At 44.1% G+C, this 22,225-nt stretch overlaps 1 protein-coding gene across 2 annotated transcripts; it reads left to right on the forward strand.

Moving 5' to 3' along the window:
• Positions 1-251: 251 nt before the first annotated feature.
• LOC115141415 (nuclear receptor subfamily 4 group A member 1-like) lies at positions 252-9,573 on the forward strand. 2 transcript variants are annotated; one of them, XM_029680257.2, is made up of 7 exons: positions 252-1,937; positions 4,309-5,141; positions 5,347-5,476; positions 5,749-5,912; positions 6,185-6,387; positions 6,579-6,757; positions 7,134-9,573. In XM_029680257.2, exons 2-7 carry the CDS (start codon positions 4,311-4,313, stop codon positions 7,394-7,396), a joined length of 1,770 nt encoding a protein of 589 aa, XP_029536117.1. In that variant the 5' UTR covers positions 252-1,937; positions 4,309-4,310; the 3' UTR covers positions 7,397-9,573. The 2 variants fall into 2 exon arrangements, with proteins under 2 accessions (XP_029536117.1, XP_029536109.1); XM_029680249.2 differs by having other exon boundaries at positions 252-1,926.
• Positions 9,574-22,225: the final 12,652 nt, after the last annotated feature.

The raw sequence follows: 22,225 nt of genomic DNA on the forward strand, positions 1-22,225 counted from the left end.
CTTGTCTCAGGATGGTAAGTTGGTGGTTGAAGATATCCCTCTAGTGGTGTGGGGGCTGTGCTTTGGCAAAGTGGGTGGGGTTATATCCTTCCTGTTTGGCCCTGTCCGGGGTGTCCTCGGATGGGGCCACAGTGTCTCCTGACCCCTCCTGTCTCAGCCTCCAGTATTTATGCTGCATTAGTTTATGTGTCGGGGCTAGGGTCAGTTTGTTATATCTGGAGTACTTCTCCTGTCCTATTCGGTGTCCTGTGTGAATCTAAGTGTGCGTTCTCTAATTCTCTCCTTCTCTCTTTCTTTCTCTCTCTCGGAGGACCTGAGCCCTAGGACCATGCCCCAGGACTACCTGACATGATGACTCCTTGCTGTCCCCAGTCCACCTGGCCATGCTGCTGCTCAGTTTCAACTGGCCTGGGCCCTAGGACCATGTCCCAGGACTACCTGACATGATGACTCCTTGCTGTCCCCAGTCCACCTGGCCATGCTGCTGCTCCAGTTTCAACTGTTCTGCCTTACTATTATTCAACCATGCTGGTCATTTATGAACATTTGAACATCTTGGCCACGTTCTGTTATAATCTCCACCCGGCACAGCCAGAAGAGGACTGGCCACCCCACATATGCTCTCTCTAATTCTCTCTTTCTTTCTCTCTCTCGGAGGACCTGAGCCCTAGGACCGTGCCCCAGGACTACCTGACATGATGACTCCTTGCTGTCCCCAGTCCACCTGACTGTGCTGCTGCTCCAGTTTCAACTGTTCTGCCTTATTATTATTCGACCATGCTGGTCATTTATGAACATTTGAACATCTTGGTCATGTTCTGTTATAATCTCTACCCGGCACAGCCAGAAGAGGACTGGCCACCCCACATAGCCTGGTTCCTCTCTAGGTTTCTTCCTAGGTTTTGGCCTTTCTAGGGAGTTTTTCCTAGCCACCGTGCTTTTACACCTGCATTGTTTGCTGTTTGGGGTTTTAGGCTGGGTTTCTGTACAGCACTTTGAGATATCAGCTGATGTACGAAGGGCTATATAAATAAATTTGATTTGATTTGATTTGATAGACAGAGCGTATGCAATATGTTATTAATGTGTTATGTCATTAATAAGGTTTACACTTTACATACAGTGCCCATTTTTACTGTGTAATTATTCCTGTAAGTACAGTTTAACAAGTATTATAATTACTCAATTGTTCAAATTTTACTTAGAAGATAGGTCTACAGCTAGACCTTAAAGCCAGTGAATTAAACCTAACTGAGCAATTGTGTATATAAACTCCCTCAATTTACGTCCCTGTTTGCAAGTGTCACTGTTTACAAATGGTATGTTAGACTAGACATATTAGCCTTTATATAGGCTACATTGTGTACCATTTGAATAGCCTATAGTTAGGCCTATGCTATTTAAATAGACTTAAACAAAACGACCCAGCATATACTCTTTACAAGGACTTCCCTATGACAAACCATTAATTACGTTATCTCTGTCACTCATTTGGCAGTTATTAACTTTGCTTTAAGCAATACAATGTAATCATCTGACGTTTATTTTTGGCCTATTCCAGGCAGTTATAGCTCTACGCGTGTAACCAGGTCTAAATTTAGATCAAACGTTCCGCCGTCGCTTGCGTCAATGGAATCCCGAGCGTGCGTCAGAGTATAAGAACGTCTGTGTGAGAACGATGCCATTGGCTCCTGACCCGGAAAAATCACCGCCCCTTTGCTATTTTTGCGGAAAGACACGCCTAGAGCCGGGGCCACCCGACGTAACGGCAAAATAAAAGTGACTGTATATATTACACTCTACCCGAAGTCTGAAGATTTCATTCCCTTTCTGAACTGTAGACAGAGGTTTAATACACTTGATGCTTCTCCATCACTCGGAATAAATGAAAATCTGTCTAAGGAATTTAGAGGATTTATAGATCAGGTTAGTAAAAGGTATTTATTATTATTTTGCATGCATGCTAGTGGTCTTCACTGTTTTGTTATGGATCCGATTGGCAAGGATGCTTTTTTTAATTTTCGAAAACTTTACCCTCCTAAAGAGCTTACTTATTGAATGATTTGTGGCATTTTAGCCTACTTGCAATGACTGTAAATTTGTTTTCTTGATCATGTGATAAAGTAGCCTAGTTTAATTCTATTTTCGAATGACATACAGAAAAGGCAATGTTTAGATGCTATACCATTCGAATAGGCTACAGCTGCTTAAAACTGTTAATCAAATAAAAGCGTAATAACATGTCAGACCAAATGATAGATGTCTTGGATATCATTGTAGACTTGACTGCATTCAACATTGATCGCTATCACGCTTGTGAATTGACGATGTGTTGGTCTGTGTTGTGTTGCAACCAGCCGCACACTCCCCCAGTTCTCTATCACTGACTGATTTTTGCCTCGCACGTTTCAAAGCCTATCTCTAGACTATGCTGTTTAACAGGGCTATTTTATAGGGCCTTTTATATGGGGCCAATAGGGGTGTATTGATGGTCTGAAATAGTTGAGAATATGAGTGGTAGGCTATTTATAGTTTTGTAATATTTGCTCTTCATGGTCAGTTATTAACTTAATCCATGTGTATTATTTTATTATATGAAATAAATAGGCTGATGCATCACATTGTTATCAACTTAAGCTACTAATGAGAAAGATCAGACAGGTGGCGATGTGGCCAGTAGTTTTACTGGGTGTTCAAGAGGAGGCAGTGGCGGTATCGGATGTCTCACTGTTGTCTCTCTTGTCCTCATCTTATCAGATGCACACATATCCTCTGCGTGCATGTTACACATTGGGTTCAGAGGTTAACTTGTGACCTTTTGATATAAGCACCCTTTTTATAGGTCAAGGATGTTTCTTACTTTAGTTTGTGTGCATCAAGTGTATAGTTTCTCTCACCAAAGCACTAAGAGGTAAAAACACAAGTCACTGTTTAGGGGCAGAATAGCTTACACCCAGACATGTTGTTAGTGATGATACACTATATATACAAAAGTATATGGACACCCCTTCAAATGAGTGAATTTGGCTATTTCAGCCACACCATTGCTAACAGAGCCCTGACCTCAACACCATCAAACACCTTTGGGATGAATTGGAATGCAGACTGTGAGCCAGGCCTAATCGCACAACGTCAGAGCCTGACCTCACTAATGCTCTTGTGGCTGAATGGATGCAAGGTCCCACAGCAATGTTCCAACATCTAGTGGAAAGCCTCTCCAGAAGAGTGGAGGCTGTTATAGCAGCAAAGGAGGGACCAACTCCATATTATTTTGTAATGAGATGTTCGACAAGCAGGTGTCCACATACTTTTGGTCATGTAGTGTATAAAGAGGAAAAAGCAGTGATTCCACATAAATTCAAGTATTTAGCATAATTGTTTATTTTATATTGCTTTTAGTCATGCCAGAATATCTTGAGATATTCAAAGTTTTGACTGACCAACAGCCTTCATTGCGATTTTAACTGAAATTGAATTAAGACAATAATTAAGATATGAATTAGATCAGATGATTATAGCTACAGATTAGTGAAAGAACACCTCCTGGAGAAAAATCCTCCAGATCCGATTTTGTTCTGATATGGACAGGTCTGAGAGGTAGACATGAATCACATAGACATGTCCAGCTGCTAAAGACACCTTAGCATCTCGCCACATCCCTCCGCTCCGCCAGGCCTGTCACCTTCCCCTCTTCAGCTGGCATTTAGCCCACCGTGGAACCCAATCCCCAGACCTTGGGAGGAGGGTTGCCCTGTTCATAACCGAAGGGGTGGGTTTCAAAGCATTCAAAGCCAGTAACCAATATCCTCCAGCAAGACTATCTCCCCATCAGCCAGTCAGCCGGCTTTCCAGGCTTTCTCAGAATCACCAAAGGGGTACCAAGAGGCCTAAAGCTGTGGCAGCGTGAGGAGAGGGCGGAAGTGTTTCTGTATGGGATGATGTCAGGATGCGCTATTGGAGAGGTGTTAAAAAGGGATCCCTAAGACGGGTTAAGTTTCTTTACTGTTGTTGACTTAAGTGATTAGTAAGGAGGCTTGCAGATGATGGTTGTAGAGTTGTTTACAGGTTATTGCACCTGGTTTGGCTGGAGTGATGGTGAACTTGGAGTGTACGGCAGGTGGGCCTATAGGGTCTACTCATGCTACATTACTCAACATAAATGGCACCATTTAAATTATTTCATAATTTCAGCAGTTATGTTGGCCTCACGTTTTGATAGAGAACAACAATTAAGAACAGCGACTACAGAATGCAACTATTTGGCTTCAGAATTTTTTTCTTAAATATTGTTTTATGTCTTTTTTTTAGCAATGCCCTGTGTTCAAACTCAGTATGGAACTGTGCCCTACGACAACAACTACTTTATCTCTGAGTTCCTGAACCCTGACCTCAGTGCTAAGCCAGCCATGGACATCGGTGCCCAGCGGGACCAGCTCACCGCCTCCTCCCTCCCCAGCATCAACACCCTGGTGGGCAGCGGCTACGTGGGCGAGTTTGACGCCTACTCGTGCCAGATCACCACCTCTGCCTCCAATGCCCCCTCCGGCCCCGCGGCCGGCGGCAGCTCAAGCCCTCAGGCTCAGCACTCAGCCTTCAAACTGGACGACCTCCAGGTGTACGGCTGCTACCCGGGCTCCTTTGCCCTCAGCTACCTCGACGAGACGCTGTCCTCCTGCGGCTCCGATTACTATGGCAGCCCTGCGTCGGCCACCGCCTCCCCACCCACCCCGGGCTTCCAGAGCCAGCCTGGCTCGGCCTGGGACTCCCCCTTCAGCCCCTACTCCCCAGGCCCTGGGTGCTGGGTGGCTGATAAGTCAGGCTTAGCTCAGCAACCCTCCTTCTTCACCTTCACCCCCCCGGTGGAGCAGCATTCCCCCCTGGGGCAGCATCAGGGCCCCCAGCAAGGTGAGGAGGACCCTTTCTTCCAGCCCTCACAGCAGCATGCCTCCCCTCTCCATTACACCCCCTTATCCCTGGACCAGGTGTCCCTGGACAGCCCCGGGCTCATGGAGGGGCCTATGTTGTCCCCTAAGATCTGCAGCCCCGGGGCCAACGAGGGTCGCTGTGCGGTGTGTGGGGACAACGCCTCCTGTCAGCACTACGGGGTCCGCACCTGTGAGGGCTGCAAGGGCTTCTTTAAGGTAGGAAGCTTCACAGTACTTATATTATTATTATTTCGCAGGCTGGCTGCCTTTTTTATAATTCAGTTGCACATAATAACCTATTCATACATTAACTTGGCTCCAGTTCCAGTAGAAGTGTGATTATAAAAGAGAAAGGGGAACATTGAGAAATGTGCAGGAAAATAATCACACTGTTCTTTGTTTTTATTTTCCCTTCTTGCAGCGAACTGTACAGAAGAATGCTAAATATGTGTGCCTAGCCAACAAAGACTGTCCAGTAGACAAGCGGCGGAGGAACCGGTGCCAATTCTGCCGTTTCCAGAAGTGCCTCGTGGTGGGAATGGTGAAAGAAGGTAATGCCATGTTACACCCCCTTAAAGCCTTCAGTGACTATTATATTTGATGTGAAACCCAAGCTTGAACTGACAGTCATGTGAAACCCAAGCTAAGAATGACAGCAATGCTAAGCTGAAGCTTTACAGTGCCCACTCGTAGAAAAAGAGAAACTGAAATGGATATAGCAATTGTTTAGCGAAACAGAGGCTTGCGGTGACAGTCATATAAGAATCTCAGACACGTACAGTCAGTGAGAGTATTTGTTATTATTTCTCTCTCTCACTTACAGTCGTCCGCACAGACAGCCTGAAAGGTCGCAGGGGTCGTCTGCCCTCTAAACCCAAGACTGTACCAGAGTCAGTGTCCAACACCTCACCCATCAACATCATCACCTCTCTTGTCAGGGCTCACATAGACTCTAACCCCGCCATCGGAAAACTGGACTACTCCAAGGTAAGACCTCCAGACCTTGTCATGTGACTCATGGAACAGCATATTATTGGTTGTCTGTTAAGTGCCTACAGTAGCTCGTCTTTGCTGTTGAATCTCTCTCAGAATTTAGCCCATTGCTGTTGCTAAAGTTAAGCTTCTTGCTTTAATATCGTTGTATGTAATTCATCTTCTTTGATTGAAGTGATCTCGATCACATTTCACACTATATGTTATGACGAGATGGACATCAGAGGCAGTGAGTCATCCCTTTCTTTCCTCTTTCCACTCCTCAGTACCATGAGACAGTGGTCAGCCTATCAGATAAAGAGGATGCCAACGACATCCAGCAGTTCTATGACCTGCTGACTGGCACCATGGATGTGCTGCGGAAATGGGCCGAGACCATCCCAGGATTCACCGCCTTCTGCCCAGAAGACCAGGAGCTTCTCCTGGAATCTGCTTTCGTGGAACTCTTCATCCTCCGGCTAGCATACAGGTATAATTACCACTGTAAACATTGTCTACATCCCAAATGGCACCCTATTCCCTATGGGCCCTGGTCAAGAATGATGCAGTTAATAGGGAATAGACTGCCATTTGGGACGCACTAATTTACTGTATAATTCCTTAAAAACAAATGTGCACCCAATGTTTCTGCAATATATGTTAAGGCTGTTCTGTCTCTAGGTCGAGTCCTGAGAAGAACAAGCTGATATTCTGCAATGGTGTGGTACTTCACCGTATGCAGTGTGTGAGGGGCTTTGGCGACTGGATCGACTCCATCATGGACTTCTCCCAGAGCCTCCACCGCATGAACCTGGACGTGTCCTCATTCGCCTGCCTCGCAGCACTCGTCATCATCACAGGTGAAACACATTCACATGCAAACACACGAAGACAGACGGACGGACGGACGGACGGACGGACAGACGGACGGACAGACAGACAGACAGACAGACAGACAGACAGACAGACAGACAGACAGACAGACAGACAGACAGACAGACAGACAGACAGACAGACAGACAGACAGACAGACAGACAGACAGACAGACAGACAGACATACTGTTAGTTTTAGTGAACCCCTTCTCTGCTCCACTAGGAGTTGAAAGCAATAAGTCTGGTAAGTTCTGGTTACTCAACTGAAACACTCATACTATATGCTTGTGGTATATAGCCTGTCACAAGCCCATTTATTAATGTGTCTGATCAAGAGGTTTCTCCTTGTTGTTTCTCCTCAGATCGCCATGGCCTTAAAGAGCCCAAGCGGGTGGAGGAGTTCCAGAACCGCCTCATAACCTGTCTGAGGGACCACGTGGCCAGCAGTGGCTCCGACGCAGGGCGGCCCCAGCCCAACTTCCTGTCCCGTCTGCTAGGGAAGCTCCCCGAGCTGCGCACCCTCTGCACCCAAGGCCTGCAGCGCATCTTCTACCTGAAGCTGGAGGACTTGGTCCCTCCACCACCCATCGTAGACAAAATCTTCATGGATACCTTACCTTTCTGAAAAGACAGACAAAAAGATGAAGAGGAATGATTAAGTGATGATGCTGAGGGGACAAAAATATGATAAACTGAGGAGGTGAATAGGTGGCCGTTGTCTGTGTCCATTACATTTGGGACTTATAGGACCCCCCCACCCCCACTGAAGTGGCATCTCCCCTTTCCAGTGCACTGACTTGATGAAAAGTGTCTGATTCTGCCTCTGGTCCAGTGTCTAAAAGTGAGGACTTAGACTGTATTTTTCTCACATTTAGTTTAATAACAAAAACCTGTGGGTGACAGAATTGGATGTTTATTTTCCAATCTGTGGAATTATCCTGGACAATGCATTCAACAAGAGAGAGGAAGACATGAGATAACATTTCTAGTTTTTGGTCTCTTTTGTAAGTGTGACTTTGTAGAGTGGCTTTATCGCTATGCAAAATGTGTACGTTTGTGTTTTTGCACGCTACAAAATATTGAGAGACAGTTGGTGTGTATGTACAGCTCTGAGGGGGGAAAGCAGGCATGTTCACACCTGAACACCCACTTAAACCTAAGTTCTCAAAAATCCTATTGAGTTTCCAAATCCCAACACAACTTAATTTAGTAGCTGTTCAAAGTTGACACATAGGGAGGCCAACAGTGTCAAACGCTGGAGTCTCCAGTCCACTAGCCTTTCTCAAAGACAACTGTTGCGTCCTACATTTCAAAGTGAGTATTTTCAGTGAAACCATAATAATAATAATAATAATAGCCATTTGTAGTCCTGATACCACACATTTACACCTATAGAAGGTCGGACCAAAGGGTAGCTGTCTATCTGTCTGCAGTGACAGCTGGCTATTGTTGTGACATTTACAGCTCATCAACCATAAAGCCTTAATGTACTTTACAGGCCCAGTGCAGTCAAAAATGTGATATTCCTGTGTTTATATTTATATTTTCACACTATGAGGATGGAATAATACTGTGAAATTGTTAAAATTATGATAATGCCCTTTTAGTGTAAGAGCTGCCTGAAATTTCAGCTTGTTTTGGTGGGATGGAGTTTTGGCCTGCCTGGTGACATTACCAGGTGGTAAATTAGTTAATAGACCAATAAGAAAGAGAGTTCTAAACCTTTCTGCCAATAACAGCTAGTTTTCAGTTTTCCCCTCCCTACCCAAAATTCTTGCTAGAGAAATTGCTTTTTGCTAAGAAGCTATTTTTGTTTATTTTTTTACCATTGTAATTGAAAAAAATCACAGTAGGGTACTTACTTAATTGTAACCCAGAAATTATTTGATATTGAGATAAAAATGGCTGCATTGGACCTTTTAAAAGGTGTCATAAGTTTTACTCATGCCACATTGCAACAAGTATTGCGGTTTTTTGTAATGGCAAGAGAATCATATCACTGAAACTATTTTTTTCCCCTTAGAACTTTATAGGAATGAGTCCTTAAAAAGAGAAAAATGACATCAGAATTACAATGTTTAAAAAGTGCCTTTACAAAAGTTGAAGATCTCCTGTGTATTCAGGTTTTCATTTCAACCATCTCACTGATAGAAACTCTGTAAATCTATTAATTTGATGTCGGCAACAACCAGATGACAAAACATTCGAACAGACTTGGTGAAGTTTGATTGGCTGAAATGAAAATGTGCATACCAAGAGTTACTTGAAAACGGAGGTTAGGAATCTCATGGTTTGGAATAGCCTAAGAATAGTCTAGGGATAAAAATCATAGAATACATTTCATTTTTTGAATGTGGGAGAGTATTAAGTTTCACACTATAGCTGTAACATGGATCCACTCAAACGTATCCCTTAATGCTCTATAGCTTACTATCCTTACCCTTAACTGTGTGATTCTATAAACATCTGCTAATGTAAGGGTTGCCTTACACACGCTCCTTCAGGAGGAGTGTGCAGTTTTATAAAATGTAGTTATTTTTATTTTGTTCTTGAAATGAACTTCAAGTGATTTCTTAAGTCATTACACAGTGAAATGTGACAAAAGGACGAGCAGCTAAGAGCACTTCAGCGTTCTAACACAGTATACAGATTTATACAAAAATGTTCTATGTTTGTTTGTGACGTGTGTATACTTATAACATAAATACTTTATATTTGTGAGTTTTTGTAATGTGGTACATACATATATATATTCAGAGGAAGAAAAAGTATTTAATATTAAAAGAACATTTCAAAATACAACATTTGTTTCCATTTTTTTTTTAAATGTTATGATACTTTTTCACAGACAATTTTTACAACACATACTTTTATGATGGTGTGTGTAGTAGAAAACTATCACCCGATTCTGAGTTCTCTGGTATCTCCAAAGAAATCAGTGGTTAAACCACATAAGATGATGTCAAAACTATTTCCTCTAGTCTACAGGCTCTTCTGCAACCGATGTTATACACCATTGGTTTGATTTTCATGACATCATAACAGGAAGCAGTTCGTTCCTTTCGGTTTAACCACTTGCACAGTTTCTAGATAAGATTGATGGAAGGGGAACTTTCATGCTCTGTGCCACGCAGGGGCACATGACGTAATAACTGTGGGAGTCTGTGTCTTTTCCATAGTGTTGTCTAATAATATTATATGAATGCTCAAAATAGCTTATACCAACCAATCAACTCACAAATAGCAACACTGTACCAACCAATCAACTCACAAATAGCAACACTATACCAACCAATCCACTCACAAATAGCAACACCTTACAATATGAATTTTGGTTGTTCCCCTTTGAGTTGCTTTGTTATTGGGCTGTATAAACCACATACTCTATTAAATAGAGTATGGCACAGCTATGCTGTAGTATATGCCAGCAAATACAGTAGGGAGACCCAAGTCACCTGAGCACATATTCAGCTTGTTACATTTAGCAACTCATCTTTGATTGCAATAATATATATTGTTCTAAGCTTTTCACAAGTTCACAAAGTGTTTTAAATTGTATGGGCAATGGAGATAACTCACTCCATCCACTACTACTATAGGGTGAGATGGTCAATGCAATATGTCGCTGTAATCAAGACTTGCTATTACCACTGTGGTGCGTTTTGAGATTGGTCTGCCAAAGGGAGAGGGGGAGAGGTGCACAAAACTTGCTCTTGATCTAATTCACCATCTTGTACTTGTAAATGTGTTTTGTCGCACAAGGTGTTAACGGTGGCACAGCACTCATGATCAGCAGAGGCTATCCTTTGCCTTTCAGCCCACAGCCCAGGAGAATTGCAGCCGTGTTCAGCCAATACCCCTCCGGATACCCAATCTCAGACCACAGTCCAGTCATCTGGATTTTGATGTTGGCAGCAGTAGTGGAAATGAGGTCAACAGGAGAAAAGAGGGTGAGACATTGAGACATGTGTTACCATTTAAAAAGCCAGGCATGCCCACACCCTGATGGGTACAGTTAGTGGACAGACTTGGGTGTAGTCCCACTTCAGGGACCAGTGGGCATGAAACCTGGGGAGTATACAGTATGTTATCTACATTTTAGTCATTTAGCCGACACTCTTAATCCAGAGCGACTAGGGTTAAGAGTTAAGTGCCTTGCTCAAGGGTATATCAATATATTTTTTACCTAGTCTGCTCAGGGATTTCAACCAGCAAACGTTCAGTTACTGGCCCAATGCTCTTAACCACTAGGCTACCTGCCTATCTCTGCTTTCATTATGGATACAGCTAATGTTTACATAAAGCAGTATACACTTATGTAGAATAGACTTGGCATCTTGGCATTTTGGCAGATCTTATCCAGTATGTGTCACGCCCTGATCTGTTTCACCTGTCTTTGTGCTTGTCTCCACGCCCCTTGTCTCCACCCCCCAGTGTCGCCCATATCCCCTGTGTATTTATACCTGTGTTCTCTGTTTGTCTGTTGCCAGTTCGTCTTATTTGTCAAGCTTACCAGCGTTTGTTCTGTCAGCTCCTGTTTTTGCTCATCATTTGAATAGGGATCGATGTATTGACTTTGTCCATTGTTTTTGATAGGCTAGCCTAAACTACAGATCAAATCTTGTTTGCTATGTTATTTGTTCTGTGAACTAATTTCAAAATTAGTTGGATATTACTTACAGCTGTAAAATAAGGTAATCCCTGACCGCATCCATTCCATTCCACACAGACAGCAGATTAATGGGGCCCATAGCAAGGTCGAGCCTTGGGGTAAAGATATGGTTTAGGTATGGCAATCAGAGCTGGCCTGCTTTTGGACTTTAATTACAAGTGGTAACTGGGCCTTGTGGGTAACCTTGTATATGTGCGCTGGATATGGGTCACAATAATTTTGCTATAAGGAGAAATATTTCACTCATAGAAATATTCTAGCCCCAAAGTTGACTTAATTGTAGAAAACAATATGGTGTGGTTTAGTTTAGCAGGGGTTTAGAATGAACATATGAAAACCGGAGACTTTGGTGGTTTAGCACGGAGCTGTGCCTTAAGGTAAACAACATAGCAACAGCCCCAGAAACTACTTCTGCACATTTATTGTGGATGTTTCGGTCAGAGACGTACGTTCTGGCTTGGCCATGACTCTGTGTGTTATGTATAACTGTGGGGCAAGTGTCAGCTCTAGGTAACAAAACACTAACCCCCCCATGGTGATTATGTTTGGGGTTACATTTCGGTCCATGTTTGTCATCACAATGTGTGGCCCGCCACCATCTCCTTCCCAAAGTGGAAAGGTACCATCTGGAGCTGCTGTTGACCCTCTGACCTTAGACCTCTAACCTCATGTCCTGTCATGCAACACCCAGGACTTGAGGACCCGTCTAGCCTCATTATACCACCACCTTACATGCAAGACGACATGTTCTCCACTGTAACTATATGAGTGTGTGTGGGACAAGGAGCATATAGAATGCAAGGAAGATGTGATAAACATCAAAGAGGGAGGAAAGAATGTGAGAACATGAGAACTGGTCTGCTCGTAATATATGTCATAGCGATGCTTTTGGAAACAAAAATCTAAATCTGTCTTGGTCCATGTCTAGGTCAATGTCTAAAGTATCTTGATCAATATAGACTGACATTCAATATTTTTCAACAGATTATATTAAGTACTAAATAAAAGACCAAGACAGCTACCAACTGTTAATATACACAAAAAGGTGCTATTTGGAACCTAAAAGTGTTCATTGCCTGTCCCATAGGAGAACCCTTTGAAGAACACTGTTTGGTTCCATGTAGAGCCCTTTTTGGTTCTAGGTAGAAATATTTTGGGTTCCATGTAGCACCCTTTCTACAGAGGGTTCTACATGGAACAAAACAATGTTATACCTGGACCCAAAAAGGGTTCTACATGTTCGACGAGCAGGTGTTCACATACTTTTGGTCATGTGGAGTATATTTATATTCCGGACTCCGACATTGCTTGTTCTAATATTTCTAAATGTCTTAATTCCATTATTTTTCTTTTTTGGATTTGTGTGTATTGCTTTCTATTGTTAGGTATTACTGCACTGTTGAAGCTAGGAACATAAGTGTATCGCTACACCCACTATAACATCTGCAAAATATGTGTACGCGTCATGGGACCACTAAAATGTTATTTGATGATGTGACATACATGTGACATACTGTACATGTGAGTGGGTGGCCTACAGCAGGTGTGTGTGTGTGTGTGTGTGTGTGTGTGTGTGTGTGTGTGTGTGTGTGTGTGTGTGTGTGTGTGTGTGTGTGTGTGTGTGTGTGTGTGTGTGTGTGTGTGTGTGTGTGTGTGTGTGTGTGTGTGTGTGTGTGTGTGTGTGTGTCTGTGTCTGTGTCTGTATGTCTGTGAGAGTTACAGAGGCCATAGAGCACTAGCCGGAGAGGAAAACCAATAGGCCTGTTTGTGAGGATGCTGCACCTGTCATTTGTTGATGGACTGAGCTGTAAATAACTTTGTGAAGTTGTTTAGTGCTCAGTGGGGGGCTCCTGTACCTCCCACTTCTGTCTCTCTCTCTCTCTCTCTCTCTCTCTCTCTCTCTCTCTCTCTCTCTCTCTCCCATACACACATACTGAAACACCACTATCATTTCTACACATTTACTATAAACAGCCAAAATGAGCTCTTACAAGAGGATGAGTGTGTGTGGGTTTTCCTCTCGTTCCCAGTGCCTTCATTCACTGTCGTTCTGCCCCTGAACAAGGCAGTTAACCCACTGTTCCCCGGTAGGCTGTCGTTGTAAATAAGAATTTGTTCTTAACTGACTTGCCTAGTTAAATAAAGGTTAAATCTCTCCACCCAGTCCCCAGGGCCAGGTGTGGACATCTGATGCACTTCCCCTGGCTTATCTGACAACATTTCTCATCTTTGGTTGCCGAAGAGTCCTGTGTCTGTCCTATGACCACATTCAATCCCTAATATGTGCGTCTCTGCCTGTATCTCTGTTCTGGGCGTGTGTGTTGTGTGTTTGTGTTTGTGTGTGTGTGTGTGTGTGTGTGTGTGTGTGTGTGTGTGTGTGTGTGTGTGTGTGTGTGTGTGTGTGTGGGTGTGGGTGTGGGTGTGGGTGTGGGTGTGTGTGTGTGGGTGGGTGGGTGGAAAACCCTTTGGTGAGTGTATTTTTAGCCGGCCATTGTTGAGCCCATGGAAACCTCTGTAATCCGATCTCCCCTCTCTGACTGAGGGAGTCTAGTGATAAATTAGTTGGCAGACACCATCGCTCATGCCATCCCTACGCATACCGTTCGGCCCCTATCACTTTCTTAAGCTCCTAGTGCCCAGGGGATTAAATCCATAACTGAATGGTAAGCCTCTAGTATCATCGCTCTATCAAACACAGTACAACATGGTAGGAGGAGAAGGATAGTCCAGTGTGTTCAGCAAAATATATTATTCTCTTATTAAGCTGTATTGATTTGTGAACCATGGGATCCTGATTCCCGATATTCATTGTTTCTGGAAAACAACTTATTGATGCATCTCTCTCTCTAGATAACATTCGGACAAAATTAATCATGTTGGTGTGAATAGGGTGGCTGATACATTACAATCTATAATGTGTGTGTGTGTGTGTCAAACTCCAGAGGTCTAACTGAATCTGCCTAATTTAATCCATTCTATCCCTGTAATACAGTGGTTTTCAGACCCTATTTACTTACAATTATTTCTCCAGAAATTCTGTCAACAGACCCCACCCAAAATGTAATGACAAAACCTTAAAATCTATACATTTTGATAACCTACAGCTCATTACTTGTTCATGTCCTAAGAGTACCAATACATACATTCACTCAATACAATTACATCAAGTGTAGAAGACATTACTGAATCACCTCCCTTCCTAAAACTGACTAGCACCCCTCCCTGCTATACACTGATCTTAACTCCACTCATGCCCTTCCCCCTGACCTTGAACTCGACTTGAAAGTCTGCTGACCTTGCTTCTCTATAACAGTGGTTCCCAACCTTTTTTGGTTACTGTACCACCAACTGCACGCCAGCAGTATACCACCCTGCATCCCACTGCTGTCTTGCTTCTGAAGCTAAGCAGGGTGGGTCCTGGATGGGAGACCAGATGATGCTGGAAATGGTGTTGGAGGGCCAGTATGAGGCACCCTTTCCTCTGGTCTAAATATCCCAATGCACGAGGGCAATGATTGGGATACATTGCCCTGTGTAGGGTGCTGTCTTTTGGATGGGAAAATTAAGTGTCCTGACTCTCTGTGGTCACTGAAGATCACATGGCACTTATTGTAAGAGTAGGGGTGTTAACCCTGGTATCCTGGCTAAATTCCCATTCTGGTCCTCATAACATCATGGCCACCTAATTAACACCAGCTTTCAATTGGTTAATTCATCCTCTTCCTCTCTCCTGTAACTATTCCCCAGGTTGTTGCTGTAAATGAGAATTTGTTCTCAGTCAACTTACCTGGTAAAGGGTTAAATAAATAAAATAAATTAGCTCTGCCCGGAATATCCACTTATGTGAATTTTACTAGTAAGCCTACGGTCTCATGAGTCTTCTCAAGTACCCCCAGGGGCCCTAGTACCCCTGCTTGGGAACAACTTCTCTATAGCGTCTAGACGAGCCTATGTCAACCATACAGGACTGAATGGGACGTTGTCGACATGAACATGACATTTCCTTGCTTTTATTTGCATGCCACTAGTGAAGTTTGTCACACCAAGGAACACAATATTTTCTTAATTTCACCTTTATTTCACCAGGTAGGCCAGTTGAGATTCTCATTTACAACTGTGACATGGCCAAGATAAAGCAAAGCAGTGCGACAAAATCAACAACACAGAGTTACACATGGGATAAACAAACATACAGTCAATAACGCAATAGAAAAATCTGTATACAGTGTGTGCAAATGAAGTAAGGAGGTAAGGCAATAAATAGGCCATAGTGGCGAAGTAATTCAAATTGAGCAATTAACACTGGAGTGGTAGATGTGCAGATGAGGATGTGAAAGTAGAAATACTGGTGTGCAAAAGAGCAGAAAACTAAAACAAATATGGGGATGAGGTAGGTAGTTGGTTTGATGGGCTATTTAGAGATGGGCTGTATACAGCTGCAGCGATCGGTAAGCTACTCTGACAGCTGATGCTTAAAGTTAGTGAGGGAGATATAAGTCTCTAACTTCAGTGATTTTTGCAATTCGTTCCAGTCATTGGCGGCAGAGAACCCGTAAGGAAAGGCAGCCAAAGGAGGTGTTGGCTTTGGGGATGACCAGTGAAATATACCTGCTGGAGCGCGTGCTACGGGTGAGTGTTGCTATGGTGACCAGTGAGTTGAGATAAGGCGGAGCATTACCTAACATAGACTTATAGATGACCTGGAGCCAGTGGGTTTGGTGACGAATATGTAGCGAGGACCAGCCAATGAGAGCATACAGGTCGCAATGGTGAGTAGTATATGGGGGTTTGGTGACAAAATAGATGGCACTGTGATAGACTGCGTCCAGTTTGCTGAGTAGAGTGTTGGAGGCTATTTTGTAAATGACATCGCCGAAGTCAAGGTGCGGAAGTATAGTCAGTTTTACGAGAGTATGTTTGGCAGCATGAGTGAAGGAGGCTTTGTTGCGAAATAGGAAAACGATTGTAGATTTAATTTTGGATTGGAGATGCTTAATAGGAGTATGGAAGGAGAGTTTACAGTCTAGCCAGATACCTAGGTATTTATAGTTGTCCACATATTCTAAGTCAGAACCGCGTTCAGAGTAGTAATGCTAGTCGGGCGGGCGGGTGCGGGCAGCGATCGGTTGAAGAGCATGCATTTAATTTTACTAGCATTTAAGAGCAGTTGGAGGCCACGGAAGGAGTGTTGTATGGCATTGAAGCTTGTTTGGAGGTTTGTTAACACAGTGTCCAAAGAGGGGCCAGATGTATACAGAATGGTGTCGTCTGCGTAGAGGTGGATCAAATAATCACTCTGTCACCCCCATAGAGACTGCCAGAGGTCCGGACAACAGATCCTTCAATTTGACACATTGAACTCTAGCTGAGTAGTTGGTGAACCAGGCGAGGCAGTCATTAGAGAAACCAAGGCTGTTGAGTCTGCCGATAAGAATACGGTGATTGACAGATTTGAAAGCATTGTCCAGGTCAATGAAGATGGCTGCACAGTACTTTATTTTATCGATGCCGGATATGATATAGTTTAGGACCTTGAGCATGGCTGAGTTGCACCCATGACCAGCTTGGAAACCGGATTGCATAGCAGAGAAGGTACGGTGGGATTCGAAATGGTCGGTGATCTGTTTATTCACTTGGCTTTCGAAGACTTTAGAGAGGCAGGGCAGGATGGATATAGATCCAACAGTTTGGGTCTAGAGTGCCTCCCCCTTTGAAGAGGGGGATGACTGCGTCCGCTTTCCAATCTTTAAGAATCTCAGACGATACGAAAGAGAGGTTGAACAGACTACTAATAGGGATTGCAACAATGGCAGCGTATCATTTTAGGGAGAGAGGGTCCAGATTGTCTAGCTCAGCTGATTTGTAGGGATCTATATTTTCCAGCTCTATCAGAACATCAGCTGTCTGGATTTGGGTGAAGGAGAAGCGGGGGGCTTGGGCCAGTTGCTGCGGGGGTGCAGAACTGTAGCCAGGTGGAAAGCATGGCCAGCCATAGAGAAATGCTTATTGAAGTTCTTGATTATTGTGGATTGTGGTGGTGACAGTGTTTTCTAGCCTCAGGGCAATGGGCAGCAGGGAGGAGGTGCTCTTATTCTCCATGGACTTTACAGTGTCTCAAAAAAATTTCGGATTAGTGCTGGAGGATGCAAATTTCTGTTTGAAAAAGCTAGCCTGTGTATATTGGTTCCTGACTTCCCTGAAAAGTTGCATATCATGGGGGCTATTCGAGGCTCATGCAGTACGCCATAGGATGTTTTTGTGCTGGTCAAGGGCAGTCAAGTCTGGGTTGAACCAAGGGCTATGTCTGTTCTTAGTTCACATTTTTTTGAAAGGGGCATGTTTATTTAAGATGGTGAGGAAAGCACTTTTAAAGAACAACCAGGCATCCTCTACTGACGGGATGAGATCAATATCCTTCCAGGATACCCGGGCCAGGTCGATTAGAAAGGCCTGCTTGCTGAAGTGTTTTAGGGAGCGTTTGACAGTGATGAGGGGTGGTCATTTGACTGCGGACCCATAACGGACATAGGCAATGAGGCAGTGATCACTGAGATCCTGATTGAAGACAGCAGAGGTGTATTTAGAGGGCAAGTTGGTCAGGATGATTGGGGTGGCAGGTAGCCTAGTGGTTAGAGTGTTGGACTAGTAATTAGAAAGGTTGCAAGATCAAATCCCCAAGCTAACAAGGTATCCCCAAGCTGACAAGGTATCTAAATGCAAGGTGTATTTAGAGGGAAGTTGGTCAGGATGATATCTATGAGGGTGCCCATGTTTACGGATTTGGTTTTGTTCCTGTTAGGTTCCTTAATAATTTGTGTGAAATTGAGGGCATTTAGCTTAGATTGAAAGATGGCCGGGGTGTTAAGCATATCCCAGTTTAGGTCACCTAACAGTACGTACTCTGACGATAGATGGGGGGCAATCAATTCACCTATGGTGTCCAGGGCACAGCTGGTAGCTGAGGGGGGGTCTATAACAAGCGACGACAAGCGGCGACTTGTTTCTGGAGAGATGGATTTTTAAAAGTAGAAGTTTGATCTGTTTTGGCATAGACCTGGATAGTATGACAGAAGGAGGAGTAAGATGAGGGTACGGCTAAAGGCTATAAGAACTGGTCATCTAGTGCGTTAGGAACAGGGAATAAAAGGAGCAGATTTCTGGGTGTGGTAGGATAGATTCAGGGCATAATGTACAGACAAGGATATGGTAGGGTGTGAGTACATTGGAGGTATACCTAGGCATTGAGTGACTATGTGAGACGTTGCATCTCTGGAGGCGCCAGTTAAGCTAGGTGCGGTCTCCGCATGTGTGGAGGTGGGACAGAGGAGCTATCTGAAGCATGTTGAGTGGTACTAGGGGCTCCGCAGTAAAAAACAACAATGAGAGATACCCTAAACAACAGTATACAAGTCATATTGGCATTACAGAGATGCATAAAGCAATCACAGGTGTTGATTGGGAGAGCTAAGACAACAACGGGTGAAGACAACAACGGGTAAACAGCTAAGACAACAACAACGGTAAAATGGCGATGAATGGGCAGAGAGAGTCAGTTAGCTACACACAGGGCTTGAGTTCGGGCTGGGGCCGACAGATGAAGTCGGCCCCATGTTAATGGAGTACCATGTTAATGAACAGTCTAGCAGGCATCAGCTGTGAAGCCAAATGACCATAGGGTCCAATGAGCAGCAATAGATGAATCAGGAAGCCGTTTGGTAGTCATTACTACGCTAGAAGAGCGGGAGACACGGCGTTCAGGAAGCTAGTGGGCCGGGGCTAGCAGAAGGGTCTTCACCGACATCCACGACGCAGAGGCCAGTTGAGAGCACATCGGCCGAATTACGTCAGCAGACCAGCAGACCAGTCGTGATGGATTGGCGGGGCTCCGTGTCGACAAAGAGCCCAGGCCAATTGGCAACAGAGGTATTGTAGTTGGTGTACTTTGTTTGCTAGCTGATGGGCCTAGCTCGAGGCTAGCTCGAGGCTAGCTGGTGCTTGCTTCTGGACAAGGGCGTTAGCCACAATAGCCACTTGGTAGCAGCTACTTAGCTGCGATGATTTGATGTAATGGTCCAGAGCTTGGCAGGAATCAGGTGATGTAGTGGGAAAAAAAACAGTCCGATATGCTCAGGGCTGATATCGCACTGTGCAGACTGGCAGGCATTATGCAGGCTATCCAGGCTAATGTGGCTGGTGTCTGAGCTAAAGGTAAAGACCGCTAGCACTGGCTAACAATGACTAAAAAGCTAGTAGCTAATTAGCTGGCTAGCTTCTGATGGCTAGCTTTTAATGGAGGTTCCAGTTATAAGGTCTAAAAAAATAGCAGATCCGTACCACATTGGGTGAGGCGGGTTGCAGGAAGGTATATTTAATTTGTAAATGGAAAAAAGAGATTGAAATATATTGAAATGTATACCCAAAAAAATTAAAAACAAGAATATTTACACGGGACAAGGACAAATACGTCTTACTGTTACACCATCTTGGATAACAATGAACAGGTGCATAATGAGTGTGTGAGAGAGACAGTATGGTTAGTAGCAAGGAATAGACCAGGTAGAGTTTTACTCCTGGTTTTAATATTTTAATTATGGTTTGACCATGTTTCTTTCCTTACAAGAGACAAATGCATTTGTTCATGGGTTTATGTACCTTAGATGGCTGTCTTACAACTTGGAAGAGGAACTCTTGCAGCTGAGAAAACGTAGTGTACTGACAGTGTCCCAGTCTGACGGTAAAACACTACAGATTTATAATCTTCAAAGAGATTAAATTACACCCCACCACTCTCATCCCTCAACCACAGAGAGCCTGCACACACACACACACACACACACACACACACACACACACACACACACACACACACACACACACACACACACACACACACACACACACACACACACACACACACACACACACACACAAAACTGCTTGGGTTTCACCGGCAGATGACAGTCTGGCATTCGGCCTGAAAGTTGTTCACAGCAATACCACCCCACCACATGCCACCCCCCTTCCCCCACAACACACACACACAAACACATACACACACTTCAGAAAGGCCCAATATAAAAGGCGGGGGGACAAGGTCAGAAGGAACACATGCTGTCAGACACACTAGTCCAGGTGAGAAACAATCAGGCAATTCTTTGATTCCCCTCCAACCTCTAACACAGAACCGCAAACCATTTAGGCATTATGCCTGAACCTGACTGGTAGATTACATATATAGGCTAGTATTGATTGGAGTTATAATTGGGACAGGAAATTCCAAGCCCTAGCTATAGTCTATAACTATGACCCTTTATTCCGATAATTCAAGTTGGTATTTTAACTTGCTAAGCATTCAACACTGTAATATTTAGCACACTACCATAAAAATTGAATTCACAATTTAGTTTCAGGGGTTGTTTTAGATTCCTTGTCTACATAAATCCACAATTGGCCCTTCCCTAAGCCACCCCCCCCCACCCCCCCTGATTACGGTTGCAAGCTCGGGCAACATTTTCCCGGGAAGCCCAACTACGCATTTCACTGCTGGTGAAATCCCTTCACAATGATCCCAAACTGTGTTTCTAAAACACAAAGAAATTAAACCCCTTGCTAATCTGGAAACTCTTGGGTATGTTGTGGTAGACTGTCATTACAATTGCTTTACAGGAATCTGGTAAAATTATGTTTGTAGTGTAGCTAACCACTGAATGGCTCTGAATTCACTGTCAGCATGCAGTCAAAGCTATGACCACTTTTGGTGAAAACTAGTGCTCTCAAATTGAATCCTGATGTCGACAGCAGATGGGAGTTGTATTCATAACATTGCTAACTTAGTTAGCTAACATACATTTTAAGAAAGCAAGTTGTGTTAAGTGGCCAGCTACAGTAGCTAAATCTAAATCAAATCAAATGTATTTATATAGCCCTTCATACATCAGCTGATATCTCAAAGTGCTGTACAGAAACCCAGCCTAAAACCCCAAAACAGCAAGCAATGCAGTTGTAGAAGCACGGTGGCTAGGAAAAACTCCCTAGAAAGGCCAAAACCTAGGAAGAAACCTAGAGAGGAACCAGGCTATGTGGGGTGGCCAGTCCTCTTCTGGCTGTGCCGGGTGGAGATTATAACAGAACATGGCCAAGATGTTCAAATGTTCATAAATGACCAGCATGGTCAAATAATAATAAGGCAGAACAGTTGAAACTGGTGCAGCAGCACGGCCAGGTGGACTGGGGACAGCAAGGAGTCATCATGTCAGGTAGTCCTGAGGCATGGTCCTAGGGCTCAAGTCCTCCAAGAGAGAGAAAGAAAGAGAGAAAGAAAGAGAGAATTAGAGAGAGCACACTTAAATTCACACAGGACACTGAATAGGACAGGAGAAGTACTCCAGATATAACAAACTGACCCTAGCCCCCCGACACATAAACTACTGCAGCATAAATACTGAAGGCTGAGACAGGAGGGGTCAGGAGACACTGTGGCCCCATCCGAGGACACCCCGGACAGGGCCAAACAGGAAGGATATAACCCCACCCACTTTGCCAAAGCACAGCCCCCACACCACTAGAGGGATATCTTCAACCACCAACTTACCATCCTGAGACAAGGCCGAGTATAGCCCACAGAGATCTCCGCCACGGCACAACGCAAGGGGGGGCGCCAACCCAGACAGGAAGATCACATCAGTGACTCAACCCACTCAAGTGACGCACCCCTCCTAGGGACGGTATGAAAGAGCCCCAGTAAGCCAGTGAATCAGCCCCTGTAATAGGGTTAGAGGCAGA

Source organism: Oncorhynchus nerka, linkage group LG2, assembly GCF_034236695.1.
Source record: "Oncorhynchus nerka isolate Pitt River linkage group LG2, Oner_Uvic_2.0, whole genome shotgun sequence".
NCBI lineage: Eukaryota > Metazoa > Chordata > Actinopteri > Salmoniformes > Salmonidae > Oncorhynchus > Oncorhynchus nerka.